Source organism: Penicillium atrosanguineum (genome assembly GCF_028827265.1).
Source record: "Penicillium atrosanguineum strain IBT 20685 chromosome Unknown utg000006l_segment0_segment0, whole genome shotgun sequence".
Taxonomy (NCBI): domain Eukaryota; kingdom Fungi; phylum Ascomycota; class Eurotiomycetes; order Eurotiales; family Aspergillaceae; genus Penicillium; species Penicillium atrosanguineum.
Window position 1 is genome coordinate 885,809 of NW_026623138.1, and position 15,358 is coordinate 901,166.

Genomic DNA, 15,358 nt, shown 5'->3' on the forward strand with positions numbered 1-15,358 from the left:
CTTAGCCAAGTCTACATTCACATCTACTAATTCTAATTTCGCATCCACATCCACATCCACCTCTACCTCCACGAATCATCACAATGTCGGACATAGGATACCTCGAGTCTTTTATAGGGGAAATGATCACTACCTTCAAAAGGGGGGAGACTGGGTTCCTGATAAGTTCCTTCCAGGGAGGCACAGCACCATCAAGCAAGGAAGGAGATGGCCGTTTAAACGTGGGCTTTGTTTCACTGTTGCCAATTTCGCCTGTCACCCCAAAGGGGATGAAAGCCAGCAAGATCTCTTTCGAATGTATCGCCAATTTCCCATAGGTGGCGCTGACAGACGGAGTCCGGAAGAGAGAGGGAAGCAGGCCGTCAAAGCACCAGCAAAGCATTCGGAGCCGAAGACGCTCCTAGCCTGATTTGCTTGCCTGCGAGGTAGGAGAGAGCAAAGCGACAATGAACAAGTTCCCCAGTGGCTACTTTATTCACTCCGTCTGGGTTAAGACCCTGGTAAAACCTGCCGGTTCTAGGCTAGTCTGGAACACCTGGAACCAGAAGAAGCGCCATCCTATCCGAGAAAAATTACGCACTGCTAATCTTCGATTTCTTTATCCCGCTCTGCTGCCTGAACGGTAACAAATCGAAGAAAGATCATCGAGCCCAAGTGGGAGCCAAGTCTTCCGAGCTTAAGAAAGATTGTCTATTACTTTGATACGGATGACTACGGATACTTTGATACTATTCTAGGAGCGAATAGTGATTGAGTAACAATTTGAAGAAAATCATCGAGATTACAAACCCAGTGCTATGGAGTGACCCTGTGTTTGCAAGATATTGTATGGGGGAGCCTCCAACCAGGCCAAATTGGAATGAGCACCCTGAAGAGTGAATCTGGTAAAGAAATAATTTGGGGGAAAGACTGGGATACTCCAAGAAACACCGTTGTATGTTCTACAATGAAAATAGCGAGAATAAAGGATCAGCGGAAAGGGAAACCACCGGAGAACTTGAACTGTGGTCCGCCCTGCTGGAAAAAGAACTGCTGGCCACCGCCGTGGCCGAAGGGACTCCCCTGGAATGGGTTGCCTCGTTGCGCTTGCGCCTCGGGGTCGTTGGGATCGTCGCCGTTGTCGTATCGAGTTCGTAATTCCGAGTCCGAAAGGACCTCGTATGCCTCGTTGATTGAGGCCATCTTTTTCTCGGCATCTTCCTTGGATACCCCTTGGGAAGCGGCCTTGTCTGGATGATGCTGCTTCGTCAATTGCCGATAGGCTCGCTTGATAGTCCGGTCATCTGCATCGCGACTGACACCCAGGACCTTATAGTAATCCTTCTGCTTCGAGCGCTTCAGGAGTACCTGGGCCTTCTGAAGAAGGTTCTGAGCCTCCTGGGAGTGAGGATGGTGTTCCCTGACCGTATTAAGCGTGCGAACAGCCTCATCAAATTGATCCTGGTCCAACTCGGTCTGGGCCTGGTACAATAGACCGTGAAGGGAATATTGGACCAACTGAAGAGATTCGGAACAATAAGGTCCAGCCTTCTTGACCATACGCATCTAGTATTTATGTTAGAACGAACGGTCCCCGAGGAGGAGAAGAAGAAAAGAAAGAAGAGGGGCGACAAACCTCCCGGTATGCTTCACATGTCTTCTCAACAAGGAAAACATATAGATTATTGGATGCCGCACGGTGAATGTGACCAGCCTCCTTCGCATCTGCCACATCGGCCTTGACGTCGGCAATCAAACCACTCTCGTCAGCATCGCCGACCATGAGTTTTGCAGCATTACTGAACTTGCGCGCCTCCAGGGCGTTGTGCAACTTTCCTAATATCTTTGACAGTTGCCGCTCTCGTTTGTAGAGATGATTACAGGCTTTTGAATCAGGATCTGCGTGGAGACATTTGCGGATCTGAGCCAGACCACGATCACTGTCTCCAAGGGAATAGAACAACATTGAGGACATCTGCAAATGAGGCTCCACCAAGCTCGGGGAGATTTGGAGAACATGCGCAAGGTCGCTGACTCCCTCTTCGACCTCGCCTCGCTCGAAGCGACAGTGTGCTCGTGCCTGCCGGAGAGGCAGATCGGTGCTAGCCTTCATGATGGCGATCCCGGCTTGCGAGACACATGCGTCCCAGTCACCCTTCTTCTCGGCGGCAAGAGCCAGGGTCGCTGCATCCCGGGCCTCCTCAAGTTCCTTATATTCCACAGAAGTCTTCTTTCCGGCGTGTTCAAGGTCGCGGAGGGCTTCTTGCCAGTGTGCAGAGCGGGCTTGGAGGCGAGACCGTTGGAGAAGCGCGCCTTCAAAGTCCGGCTTTAGCTCCAGCACCCGGTTGAAATCCTCCGAGGCTTGCGAGTTCTTTCCTATTGAAAGATAGGCGGCACCTCGTTGAAAGATCGTCACATAGTTGGTTGGGTCGCGAGTGACTGCTGCATCGAAGTATACTAAAGCGTCTCGGGGCGAGCCCTTGGCAAGTTGCGCTTTCGCGGAGGTGATCAATTCGGAGAGCGTCGTATCGGGGGGAATCTGAATGGCATATCCAGTAGAGAGACAGGCCAGAATGGCTGTTAGTGACTCGAGAGAAACGCGCATTTTGAAATGTCGAGCATCGACAAAGATAAAGAGAGAGAAAAGAAGGTCGTGAAAGGTGGAATGCTCGTCGCCGTGGCCTTTACGTGTACCGTACAATAAATTACGGGCAACGTCGCCTCGCAAGTCCAACTCCAACACCTTATCCTGTGCGCTCGTCCCAAGGATGCTACGATGCGGTCGATTTCTCTCAATTGTCAGATTCGGCCCGAGACCGTTTCTGCGATACTCACACACTGGTACGTTATTCCAATCGGGCAATTTTGCGTTATTCTAATCATCCATTGCTAGATTCCGGCCTCTCTCCGGTCTTGTTAACCAGAGCTCGATTGCTCGCCACCGAACATGCCAAATTATCAGACAGCCTTTTAGAATCTTTCGATACCAGAGTTGCAAAGCGAGCCGGTGAATTGGCCCCGGTCACGAACGTCCTGAAGGAATGGGATAATGCGAATGAGGTGGGCGCAATTACTCTTTTTCTCTTTTATCTCCTGGCTCTAACCCGCACCCGAAGTCTATTGTCGAATTGATATCCCTCCTCGAGGATGCCGAAACCGATGCCGAATTACGCTCTCTCGCAACAGAGGACTTGGAGAGCAGTAGAGAGGCTCTACCTACCATATCGGATCGATTGAAGAAGTCGCTGATCCCCAAGCACCCATTTGCTGATCTTCCCTGCTTGCTTGAGATTCGTCCTGGTGCTGGAGGGGATGAGGCGGGCCTGTTCGCGTATGAGCTGCTACGGATGTACATGACCTTTTGTTCTCGGAGAGGCCTGCGACCGGTGATCTTGAAGCAGGATGTCGAAGACGGTCCCTCCGAGGATCGCCTGAGTGAGGCAGTGATTGAAATTGAAGCCGAAGGTGCCTACAATCTTTTGAGAACCGAGTCAGGTGTGCACCGCGTCCAAAGGGTACCGGCAACCGAAACTAAGGGCCGTACTCACACCAGCGCCGTCAGCGTGATGGTCCTGCCCAGCTTCCCAGAAAGTGGAAGCGGTATGGACAATGCCTTGAACTTCGAAGACCCGAGTAGTGACTACTATATCGATCCACAAGAGGTGCGTATCGAGAAGATGAGGGCCGGAGGCGCGGGAGGACAGCATGTGAATAAAACCGAGTCCGCCATTCGGTTGACACATACCCCCACGGGCACAGTGGTTTCCATGCAGGACGAACGGTCCCAGCAGGCGAATCGAAGGAAAGCCTGGCAGGTTCTGCGGGCCAAAATAGCAGAGGCTCGCCAGGAAGCCCGAGAGCAAGAGTTGGTTCAACTTCGACGCGGCGTATTAGGCGGAGTGGCTCGCATGGGCCGCGGTGACAAGATTCGAACATACAACTACGGCCAGAGTCGCTGCACAGATCATCGGACCGGTCTTACGATTCACAACCTGGACGACGTCCTTGAAGGCGGCGATGGACTCGAGACAGTCATGGAGAGTGTGCGCACCTGGATGGCAGACCGTGAGGTCGAAGCTATGGTGGCCGATGAGCTCGCAAAGGAGAAGAAATAGGACTGGCAGTATTCTCCTATTGTACATTTAAAAATGAAAAGATACCATATGTTCTATAGCACATTTCCAACGAGGAACAAACTCTGTCCAGGTTCCAAGATTACCTATCTCAAATGTACTTTCTCTCCGGATCTGCGAGATCCAGCAATTCCATCGATTTCTCGTACCTGCCAGATTGTTCATCGTTAGCTATCAATGACTCCGGTCAAAACAAATAAGGCATGGACGCACATGGTGAACACGATTCCTCCGCTCAAGATCAGTCGAGCTAGACGTGGCATGGCTCCGGACCAGAAAGTAAGGACGCCTTCGTCCTTGAAGATCTTTGCGGCACAGACAAAGCTGTTCTTGTAGTTTTTGCTGGCTTCGAGGGATTGCATTCTGTTCCAACATTAGTAATTTGCCCAGGAACTTTGATAATCGTGGAAGCTGACCTCGTCTTCACCGTATCCAAGGGTTGAGTCACGTATCTGGGCACACATGCTGTTAGTAGAGACGCAATCATGGGGGTATACCCGGTACGTACACGGTGATGAGACCCGCAACACCTCCGATTGCAAAGGTAGCTAGAGTTCCCAGCTTCTCACCCGGGGCGACGTAGCCCTCTGCAAGCTGCTTCAAGGTGGTGTAACTGGTGAATCGAGTGGCCGAGTTGGCTGCCTGTCTGGCCGTAGTGGGGACAAAGCCTTGAAAGAAGCCCCGAATGCCTCTCTCTTGGAAAATGATCTTGCTCCCATGAAGGAAGCCACGCATGCGCGGCTTCTCCGCCTTCCGGTCATCAATTCTAGAGACATCGCGTCAGCTCTACGTTGAAAAATCAAGGGGATGATTAGTCGTTACGGACAGCTGAGTCTTGATACTCTCAAAGGGAGTGACAGCCAGAAGAGACTCGGTGAATCCCGCCCCGAATCCAGCCACAACGGTCCTTGGCCCCGAGATCTTGCCGTTCTCATCCTGGAGGGTTGCCTTGATCGCATCGAAGGCGACGAATCCTAAGGTAATGTCGAGTCAGAGCGGTGCATCTGAGCGATGGTTCAGAGATCAACGTACGAATTCCGGCCTTTAAAGAGTTACCGATGATCAGTGTTGTACATCCTGCGTACCACTGCTTGCCGAATGGCGGCCACGGGAGTTTCTGGCCCTCGGCAAGACGGCGATTGAGTTGCGTGCGGGTCTTTGCGACTGGGGGAATCAATTAGTTAGGGAGGAGAGAGGGGAGACCGAGGGGTCAGGAATTAGTCGCACACTCAGCGGGATAGGTAATTGCTGCGAGAAGAACTCGTTAGCTCAATATGGTGATACACGGTGGGATGTCCTTACCGATCTCCACGGCTCCAGCGGTGGAGCCCGCGATAATGGAGCGCAGAACGCCAGGCTGGGATGATTAGCTCGAAATCGTAAATCGTTGATGGAATTGAGAGACCAACCTTGGCGTTTTGGTCCTTGCTTGCCGTGGCCATGTCGACAATGAAGAGGGCGATGCCAGAGCGTTGGACCTCGGGTCTCTGGTCGATCTTATACGGTCTGCCGCAGCCCCACTCCGCGCATTTTGCTTTGCTTTACTTCTTTTACAACTACCACGCACACAACATCAGAGGGAACTTGTCAATTCACGAGATACTACATAAACGCGCCTAGCATCTAGTGTTCCTCCGATTTTTTTTTTTTCGTTTTCTTTGTGGTGGGAGGTGTTTTTGCATGTTGACATCAAGGGGAGGGTTATAGAGGCATCAAGGGTCCGACGAAATTGTTCGTCTTCGCAGACCACATAGTAGGATAAGATGTCAACAGAAGATAATGTCCGAAGCTACCATATCAGGTAGAAGGGGAACCTGGAGAGGTCCGAGGTCGAAGAGTTTGAGTTGGAATCGAACATCAAGGGATACGTCGGAGGCTGTTCGAGAAGCGGGGACGAAGTGGTCAAGATGGGTCAGAAAAATGAGAAAGGGGTCCGACTCCGTATAAACGCCAAAGTCAACCGATAAGATGCCATAAAACGCCTTCCGCTTTGCAATCCTTCGAAATGCAACCGCGGACAAGCGTATGTACACATTTGCACGGCAATCCAGAAACGCAGAAGACTCACGGCACCGGAACAAATGCACCCTTTCTCAAACCCAGCATTCCCAATGGCCATAAAGCCCAGGGGAACAAGAGGGAGAAATCAGGAAACACAAAACATAGAACGGGGGAATTATGATACACATGTCGCGAAGTAACGTATCATCGTGGCAGGAGAAGAATGCACAAAAGCGAAGAAAAGTCCATCTCCGCTATCGAACAACCATAGGCCCACCTTCAAAGGAGGGCGAGAGGGTGGTAAGATAATTGGAAGGTGGAAAAATCGAGAAGTAAACAATAGGCGTAGCCGTAGCAAAAGTTATTGGAGAAGGGTATGGCGAAGAGATGAGACCTTTAAGAGACGGGAGCCGGAGGCTTGGGCGCGATTTGACCCGGAGTCAGGGGAGCCCGGTTAGGGTCATTCGAGGGTCCACGGCGCGGACCTTGGCCACGACCGCCACGGTAGGAGCCACGGCCATGGTTATTGTAGTATTGGCCACCGTTCTGGTGATGGTGGTGCTGATGGTGGTTCTGGCGACGAGGCTGACGATCGCCATTTCCGGGTTGCTGGCTTCCGACTTGGGGCTGAGGCGGACCGGAGATCGGACGTGGGATATTCTCGGGAGAGTCGTAAACGTAAAGCTTCTTGTCAATGTTCTGGGGAATAGGCTGGATTTCAGTGCCGAGTTCCTGCTCAATTTTGTACAGATTGAAACGATCCTCCCAGTTGATGAGGTTGATAGCCAGACCCAAGTGTCCGAATCGACCCGAACGACCGATGCGGTGCAAATAAGTTTCCGCGTTCTTAGGGAAATCGAAGTTGATGACGACGTTGACCGCTTGAATATCGATACCGCGAGTCAGCAAGTCGGAGCAGACCAGGTTGCGACACACGCCATTGCGGAAATCATGGAACACGCGATTACGGTGCTGCTGCTGCATCCGGGCGTGTGAGTAAAAGCACGAGTATCCCAGTTCCGTGATCTTCTTCGCTAGAAGTTCCACGCGGTTGGTTGAATTGCAGAAGATGATTGACTGGTTGATCTGGAGCTTCGAGAATAGAGTGTTCAAGCAGTGAACCTTCTGCTTCTCCTCCACGAAAGCATAGTATTGCGTGATACCCCTTAGAGTAAGTTCATCCATGAGGTTGATCTCATAAGGGTTGCGCATGTGTTTGTCCTGATACAAGTTATTATGGGGGCCGGTTTTCATTGGGGCGGGATTCGATTATCTTACCTTGAAGGTCTTGACGATGAGCGGGAAAGTAGCGCTGAAAAGCATGACCTGTCGATCTTTAGGGTGAAAGGCCATCAACTGCTCAATGACGGGAGTAAACTCGGGGGACAGCAGCTTGTCGGCCTCGTCCATCACGAAAGTGGGACACTCGGAAAGATCGGCCACACCCTTGCTGGCCAGATCCAGCACTCGTCCAGGTGTACAAACCAGGATGTGAACGGGCTCGTTCAGTCGAATAATGTCATCCTGCAAGCCGGTTCCACCAGTGGTGACCATAACGTTGACGCCCAAGTGCTTCCCAAGAGTCTTGCAGACTTGCGATGTTTGAAGAGCTAGCTCTCTCGTAGGGACTAGAATCAAAGCTTGAGTTTTCGTGCTCTTGGGATTGATGCGCTCCAGAGTAGGAATAACAAAGGCGGCGGTCTTTCCGGTGCCATTCTTTGCTCGGGCCAGAATGTCTCTGCCAGTAAGAGCAACGGGTATCGTTTCTTCTTGGATAGGGGAAGGCTTCTCGAAACCGGCCTCGAAAATTCCCATCATAAGCTCACGCTTGATATAGAAATCTTCAAACTCGAGGCCCTTGGTAGCGGTGACATCCTGCAAATGTGATTAGTGACGTATTGCTTAACCGAAAGGTATCTGAATCACCTCAGTCTGAGGGCGCGTGTCCTTGGGGGGCAGTTTCAGTGAGTCTTGCAGTCTTTGTTCTGTGTTTCCTTCCCTAAGAGGCAAGTCAGGTCTGTCCAAGCCAGTAAATGAGACGACTGCAAGCTTACCCAAGCTGGGTGTTGCTGAGTTGTGAGGCGAGTGCGTCCGCCATTATGACGAGAGGATATCAAATGTGTGAGAGAGGAAGTCGAGTGTTGTTGAGACCGTCAATATGTTGGAACTAAGCACCAACGGACGGAGAACTGAATAACGAAGCAGGGCTCAGCAGGTTCAGTCCAAAGTGCTCTTATGAGAAGGTTGTGTGATGTGAACAGGTTGAAGGAAGACTGAGGAGGCGGTAATCACGTTTTCGATGAGACTTTGCTCAAGCTGTAACTTGAGATAGCGCACGAGATGGGGTTGAAATTGGGACTTGTGGTTCAGATGGCAGGATTTGGAATCGAGGAATAGTTGAGTCGGATGCCCAGTTGGTTGAGAGTATGAGACCAAATATGTGGAAATTGGACACGTGAAAATCAAAGGTGGGATGGGAGGAGGAGGTTCAACAAGTGTGAAGGGATTCCGGAAGTCAAAAGGCCTGCGTGGGAATCCGAAACGGCGGGACCGGTGATCACGTGATACATACACGAGACGATGACCTTCACTTTTACCTCACTTCGAACGTTGTACGGGATGATTTATCTCATTTCGCACATTGCATAAGATAAATCATGATAACAGCCACCTCAGATTATTCTAGACATTCGTATAGATACCTTGAGACTTGAAGCTACCCGTCATATCTAGAAGCCTCATGGACAATGTAGCCTTTTGTAAAGATCGTGCTATTGCTAAGACGGATGAATAGGTAGGGTATTATCGTTGGAAGAGTTATACTAGGCATAGATCAAAAGTGATTCCCTGCACCGTTAGCGCTGAAAGTTCAAGGTGGTTTGCCCACGCTCGGGTTCAGCCAACTCCTTGACCCGCACGTCGGAGGAGATGGTGATGTCGGTCTTGCTCCCCGGTGTGATGAGGATAAATTGTCGCCCGATTGAGCGTCGAGCAGCAAACATCTGCCAGAGACAGTCAGTAAGTCGACAGGTGAAGGGTCAAAAAAATACAAAGAACCTACCAGCATATCAATGGCCATCTTTCGGTTTATGTGGTCCATGTACACATCGCTACAGAATCAAGTTAGCGAAGCCGAAGATATTGGCTATAAAGGGAAAATGACGTACAATTCATCCAGACAGCGGATAGGAGATCCCATAGCTTCCCAGAGTGCTAGCAGTAGACACACTTGCGAGAAGGATTTCTCACCGCCAGAGAGGGTCTTTGCACCACGACCAGTGCTGTCCTCCTTGGTAATATCGGGCTCGACCTGAACGTCTAGTAATTTTCCAATGTGGTCTGTAAGTAGTCGACCGCGGAAACCTCTCTCGCTGAGAAGGTAAGTGAATTGTGCCTTGGCGCGAGATGAAATATGTGATCTAAAGATCTCCCATCTTTTCTTTCGTTCGTTAAGAGTATCTTTGAAAAACTGCAAAATCGTCAGCCAGGCGGGGGGAAGTTCTTCTTATCGGCAATTGGCACTTGACTTACTTGGGCAAGATTCGTCAAGTTGTCTACCTCGTCCTTCGCTTGCCTCCACGCGGTTTCTGCTCGACCAGCCTCTGCGGCAATCTCGTCTCGTGGTGCCCCCAATCTATCGGTGGTTAATGACAAGATCGAGTTAGCAGAGCGAAAGACTTACTCTGCGTCATAACGCGCCAAGTCCTTTTCCAATCTCACCAGCTTCTGATCGAGACTATGACCGGTTTCCCCCTCGTCGACTGGAACTCGCGCCGAAACATTGCTTGCCCTGTCGATGTAATGCAGCACAGCTGATGACGCCTCGTCTAGTTTCTCCTTGAACTCATCTCGGTCCCTCTTTTGTTCCGCAATGCTTGCAAGGGCAGTATTCTTGTCACTGATGAGCTCACGGCGTCTATTTTGCACCTGCAAGTTTTCGCTTTGAGCAACGTTTGACGCTTTTTCCAAGGCCAGGATTTTTTCGTCCTGCGCCTTGATTTCTCGCCGAACCAACTTCAGTTTATCCATAAGTTCACTCATTGCCGCCTGACTGTCACCGTATGCCATTTCGTAGTGGCTTTTTTCATCTTCGGCTTCCTGAAGAGCGGCCCGAAGACTTTCGATCTGCCCGTCCTCGGCATTGTCTTTGTCGACGGCATCTCGGAGTGCTTCTAGATGGTCCTCCATTCTTTGCATCTCGATTCTCAAATCTTTCTCTTGTTGCGCATGTCGAGTAACTGCTTGCTTGCAGTTCTCCCAAAGGACCCGAGAAGATTGAAGTTCCTGTTCCAAATCTTTCAGTTGACGTTTCAAATCTTGGATTACTTCACGTTGGGCGCTGGACGTCAGAGAAATATATTAGCATATTGGATGATGCATAGTGCGGGTACAGATCTTACCTGATCTGTGAGGCCAGATCAGATTGCATGCGGGGATGGCCGTGGTACACCCCCACTGGCGCCTGGCTGGGCTCACCCATACGGTTGTACGAGAGATGAATTCCTCGGCGTCGATCTCTTGAGTCGATACAAAAGCAGCGCTTGACATTCCTCGGTCGTTGACCATCAAACAGAACGGCCGAGGCTTTCTCTAGGTCTTCAATCAGCAGCATTTGTTCCACTCCGTGATTGATGATAAGCTGTCGTCGCACCATGGGATTGTCGATCTGTATAGATTAAAATTATTAGCACATAGTTAGTTAGCTTTGAAGAGCCTGCCACACCTGTAATGTCCTTAACGCCGTATCATAATTGGGATCGGGTTCATGAGCTGAGGTATCGATGTGACCACCTTGTCCAATGAAGATCTGACACTGGCTGCACTGGATGTTAGATATGTTTGATATATCACATCGTGTTGATACTCACCAATTTACCTTCACCATGAGGCTCGAGAGAATACTCATATCTCTCTTATTGCTCACAATGAAACTGCTGAGGGTGCCACCAAATGAATTTTCGAGAATAGAAGACCACTTCGGCTTGAGCAGGGTGATGTGTGCACCTATTGGCCCGATCGGTTTACTAGTGAACGATCCTTCTTGCTGAATGGCTTTCAAAAGTGCCGGCATCCTGTCCGGAAAGCCGTCGCGTCGGTGCCCATCCTCCCTCGTCAGAGCCCGCAGTCTGTCTTCTGCCTGTCTGACGTCGTTCCTTTTAGAATCACAATGCCTTTGCGCCGATTCCATATCTTTGCTAGCAGTTTTGACATCTTCATGCAAGCTTGCGACACTAGGTTGATGTTCATCGTATTTTCTGCGTGCTGCAGTAGCTCGAGTCACGGCTTGCTCACACTCCTCCTGTCTTCGAGCGTATCCTCCATCACTCACCTCTGCGAGTCGTCGGTTTTCGTCATCCATTTTTTGTTGAGTCTCCGCGATTCTAGTCTTCGCAGCTTCGAGATACTCTTTGATCTGTCTTTGTTCGGCCTGTAATCATGTCAGACACGGGGAAGCTCTTGCGTATTCTTGAGGGTCGTGCGTTGTTATAGCATACGTACCTGGAGATCATGACGCTGACTGATTGTTTCGTCCAGCTTCTCCTTGATTTTTTCTCTCCCGCCGCGGGCTTCCTCACACACGGAATCGGCTCGGAATGCATGCTCCGCTGCTCTTTCGGAGTCGGCCTCAACGGCCTGAAGCGCGTCGTCAAACCGACCGATTGCAGCTTCAGCATCTGCTATCTGGCTATCGGTCAGGGAAACCTGGTCGTTCAAAACATCTCGTTTCTGCGATTGTCAGCAAAAGCAATATGCAAAGTTACACCGGTATACTGACTCTTTCCATTTCCTCGACCTGTGCCCAAGCCATCTGATGCGAGATGTTTCTTTTTCGCTCTCTCAAAGAATCGTGCTGATCAGAGAGCTCCAATTTTTTCCTCGCTGCATCCTTACGGTTGGTTAGGAAGCCAAGGTCTTGTACTTTGCCTCTCAGTTTCTCCTCGATCTGGTCAACTGATTCTTCGATGAGACGGTAATCCTGATCCAGCTGCTCTAGTTGTACACCTTTAACATAGAATTTGTACTTTTCCGCAGGACTCGAGGTACTGAGGAACTGACGAGCCATATCCTGCGACAAAACGTTCATGGGATTGTCAATCTGTAGGGAAAAGTAGTCGGTGATGGCATCCAACTCGGCTTTTTTGGTTGAAACGATGCGGCCATTCTCGGATTTGATTTTAAAACCGCTCGCTCCGTTTTTGGAGAAATGGCGTTCCACAATGATGGATTTTCCATAGTCGTCCGGCATGTAGGCGCCGTCTCCTTGGTTCCTGATCCGCACGACAATGGAGGCGTTTTCTCTGCCTTCTTTGATGAAACTTTTTAAGCTCTGACCGCGATTGGTGGCAGATGCTTTGCCTCCCAGACAAAGAGTGATGCCTGTCAAGATCGCGCTTTTACCACTGCCATTCTTCCCGACGATGAAATTGATCAGCGGCCCCAATTCCACCTGGAAGTGATCATGACACATAAAATTGTAGCATTCAACGCGTTCGAGGATTCCATGATCGGCGGGGATATTTGAATCTTCCTCAACTTGGGCGTATTTCTCTTGAATGAGTTGTGTTTGCCGAAGTTCCAGCTCGGCATCATCCATAGTCAGATCATCAGGGAGAGAGGCTGTATCGGAGTCATGATAGCTAGCTTCCATGTCATTATTGGAGGATGAGGATTCTGTGGTCCGCTGTCGCTTTCGCTACTCTGTTTTCAGCATAGGGATCTCACTGCGTCTGCTTGATTTGAGCACATACCGAATATGATGAGAAGCCTGATCCAGCACTCTCAGAGCCTTGGTTGCTCTGGTCTCCAGCGTTCGGGAACGACGGCATGCGTTTGAGAGACGGCATTTATGCGGTGGAGGATAATGGATAACGAGAGACTAGGGCATAGCGACGAGTGTCATGCAGATATCAGGCCACGGAAGTTTAGAGGACACAAAAGCGGTCGCGTCTGGGCGCGCACTTTCGCGTCGACGAGGATGAGTAAGCTGGGGCTTCCCCGCCAAAGTCAAAGACCTATAGTTACAAAGTGGGAAACATAAGTGGCCTCCACTCTAAAGCTAAGAAACTACGTGAATATCAGATAATTCTGATTCAATGAAATCCCATTTGATCAGACCGAGAAACATAGTCCATTCAAAAATAGGAAATATAACGCTTCATTCGACTGTCCCGTTCCGAAGGGGATTTGCTTCCACGACAACCTCTAAGCCGAGGTGGGCTCCTCAGCAACGTAGTGGAGATAAGCGCCCAACAGCTTAGTTCCCTCGATGTAGTTTCTCCGATCCAGCTTCTCGTTAATGGAGTGAGCGGCATCGGTAGAGCTACCCATAGGAAGCAGCAGGACGTTCTTGCCAGTGGCTTGCTCGAAAGTCAATGTAACAGGAATGCTGTGGATTCAGTCAGCTTTCAGATTCGTCACAAGGGGAATGCTGCCACTCATGGGATTCTAAGTGGCATGAAACGTACCTTCCACCCTCACGGGTCATATCGGGCTCAACACCGAAGACCTGTTCCACGGCCTTGCTGGCGGCGGTAAAGTTCCAGTGCTTGGGGCTAGCGACCCACCATTTGCCATCATGTTGAAGCCACACATCCAGGGTGTTCTTGCTGTTCAACTTGGCGAACTCGGCCTTGATGTGGTCGAACACCAGCTTATTCACATCCGCGCTCTCCATGTTGGGCACGGTGCGGATGGAAAACTTACCAATCACCTTGGCGGGAATGACGGTCTTGGCTCCTGGGGCAGAGTAGGCTCCCTCGACACCGTGGATCGACAGGGAAGGGTATCTCCAGCGGGCCATGAGGGTTCGCTCCTTAGTTGGGTGAATACCGGTCTCACTGCCGAGCGACTCGTGAAGGTTGTCCATGGTATAACTGATGTTAGGATACAGGGCCTTTTCCTCTTCAGTCAAAGGGGCTACCAGATCCATGAGCCCGGGAATGAGGATATTGCCTTGAGCATCTACCAGCTTGGATAAAACGTTCACCAAGTCGGTCATGGGCTCGTGAGCAGAGCCACCGAATACACCACTGTGGAGATCTTGGGCGGGACCGGAGATGCTCACGGAGTAGTAATTGCAACCACGCAGACCGTAGGTCAGACAGGGCTTCTCCGTGCCGAGCCAGTAGTTATCAGAAATGCAGACCGCATCGGTATCCTTGAAGTAGTGTTTGGCTTCAGCCTGGATGAAATCGTCCAGACCCTCGGAGCCGTACTCCTCCATTCCCTCAAAGCAGCAGAGCAGATTGACGGGCATCTCCACGCCGGCCTTGCGGTGAGCCTCGATCACATTGAGCCAGCCGAGCACGGGACCCTTGTCGTCCGTGGAACCACGACCAAACATCCGACCCTTCTCATCGATGGTCAGCTCAAACGGTTCCGTGGCCCAACCGTCCTCCTTCAGAGCGGGCTGCACGTCGTAGTGACCATAGACCAGGATGGTGCGTTTGTTCTTATCGTTACCGTAACGAGCAACAACGACGGGTGGGAGGTCGAGGTGCTCCTTGCCAGGCTGCTTGCCCAGGGGTCTTTGCTCGACCTCGGCACCGAGCGCCTTGAGTTCGTCGGCTAGGAACTGAGCCATCTTTTGGAGGGAAAGAACACGAATCAGTCATTGTGTATGCGGGGTAGAAGCTTGACACAGACTTACGCGAAAGACATCCTTGCGGTTCTCATCCTGCGCCGAAACCGACGGGATAGCAACTGCTTTGCGCAGACCTTGGAAAAAAGTCAGCTACTTCGATCCTTATAACTAGCTCCTGTCGTGAGGGCGAAGCCCCTGCAACGAGCGCGGATGAAGAACGGGGGGCGTACGATCAATGAAGGTCTCCGACGAGGAATCGACCCTAGACAGCATGTCAGCTTGATCCGGTCAAAAACACAACAACAACCTACTGCTTGAAAAAGGGCTCGAGCTGCGGCGCCATTTTGGTGTCACTGATGTATCCGTAAAAGAAGCGGCGAGAGGCAAATGGACGAGGACCGTGAGAAGAAAACCGGGAAAGTAAAGAATGCCCTGGTTTGACGAGCGATGAGATCCGGAGGGGGAAAGAGGGGCATTGCAGACAACGACGTCCTTTGCGAAAAGTTATCACGTAATTATCTGCAACCCTGTGAGTGCCGGCTGTAGCCGCCTATCACAGTGGTGGTGATTAGGTCTCGCCCAAGGATGCGAAACGAGGCCTTATCAACTCAAGGAGGCCAATCAAGCTCGAGTTATGTACTATGCAAGAGCCGCTTTATAC

The 15,358-nt window shown here is 50.8% G+C and overlaps 7 protein-coding genes across 7 annotated transcripts; 2 read left to right on the forward strand and 5 right to left on the reverse strand.

Annotated features, from left to right (window-relative positions):
- Nucleotides 1–446: 446 nt before the first annotated feature.
- N7443_007462 (uncharacterized protein) lies at nucleotides 447–626 on the forward strand (the record flags this gene model as incomplete). Its single annotated transcript, XM_056887518.1, has 1 exon — nucleotides 447–626. The coding sequence occupies one exon, from the start codon at nucleotides 447–449 to the stop codon at nucleotides 624–626; it is 180 nt and encodes a 59-aa protein (XP_056739209.1).
- Nucleotides 627–969: 343 nt separating this feature from the next.
- On the reverse strand, nucleotides 970–2,584 carry N7443_007463 (DnaJ and TPR domain protein; the record flags this gene model as incomplete). Its single annotated transcript, XM_056887519.1, has 2 exons — nucleotides 970–1,545; nucleotides 1,616–2,584. The coding sequence occupies 2 exons, from the start codon at nucleotides 2,582–2,584 to the stop codon at nucleotides 970–972; spliced, it is 1,545 nt and encodes a 514-aa protein (XP_056739210.1).
- A 125-nt stretch (nucleotides 2,585–2,709) lies between these two features.
- Nucleotides 2,710–4,094, forward strand: N7443_007464 (putative mitochondrial translation release factor (RF-1); the record flags this gene model as incomplete). The annotated part of the gene is made up of 2 exons (XM_056887520.1): nucleotides 2,710–3,039; nucleotides 3,096–4,094. Coding segments are annotated over 2 exons (1,329 nt in total), but the record flags the coding sequence as incomplete, so codon positions are not given.
- Nucleotides 4,095–4,203: 109 nt separating this feature from the next.
- On the reverse strand, nucleotides 4,204–5,554 carry N7443_007465 (putative mitochondrial tricarboxylate transporter (Ctp); the record flags this gene model as incomplete). The annotated part of the gene is made up of 9 exons (XM_056887521.1): nucleotides 4,204–4,261; nucleotides 4,326–4,475; nucleotides 4,529–4,564; nucleotides 4,621–4,878; nucleotides 4,939–5,086; nucleotides 5,145–5,276; nucleotides 5,340–5,360; nucleotides 5,415–5,469; nucleotides 5,522–5,554. The coding sequence occupies 9 exons, from the start codon at nucleotides 5,552–5,554 to the stop codon at nucleotides 4,204–4,206; spliced, it is 891 nt and encodes a 296-aa protein (XP_056739212.1).
- Nucleotides 5,555–6,509: 955 nt separating this feature from the next.
- dhh1 (DExD/H-box ATP-dependent RNA helicase DHH1) lies at nucleotides 6,510–8,211 on the reverse strand (the record flags this gene model as incomplete). Its single annotated transcript, XM_056887522.1, has 4 exons — nucleotides 6,510–7,334; nucleotides 7,392–7,988; nucleotides 8,040–8,112; nucleotides 8,168–8,211. The coding sequence occupies 4 exons, from the start codon at nucleotides 8,209–8,211 to the stop codon at nucleotides 6,510–6,512; spliced, it is 1,539 nt and encodes a 512-aa protein (XP_056739213.1).
- A 757-nt stretch (nucleotides 8,212–8,968) lies between these two features.
- N7443_007467 (DNA repair protein SMC6) lies at nucleotides 8,969–12,958 on the reverse strand (the record flags this gene model as incomplete). Its single annotated transcript, XM_056887523.1, has 11 exons — nucleotides 8,969–9,115; nucleotides 9,175–9,223; nucleotides 9,281–9,582; nucleotides 9,645–9,747; nucleotides 9,796–10,452; nucleotides 10,514–10,779; nucleotides 10,837–10,930; nucleotides 10,982–11,541; nucleotides 11,613–11,840; nucleotides 11,890–12,807; nucleotides 12,863–12,958. 11 exons carry the CDS (start codon nucleotides 12,956–12,958, stop codon nucleotides 8,969–8,971), a joined length of 3,420 nt encoding a protein of 1,139 aa, XP_056739214.1.
- Nucleotides 12,959–13,316: 358 nt separating this feature from the next.
- On the reverse strand, nucleotides 13,317–15,187 carry N7443_007468 (M20 family dipeptidase; the record flags this gene model as incomplete). Its single annotated transcript, XM_056887524.1, has 5 exons — nucleotides 13,317–13,500; nucleotides 13,580–14,697; nucleotides 14,764–14,831; nucleotides 14,928–14,959; nucleotides 15,009–15,187. Coding segments are annotated over 5 exons (1,581 nt in total), but the record flags the coding sequence as incomplete, so codon positions are not given.
- Nucleotides 15,188–15,358: the final 171 nt, after the last annotated feature.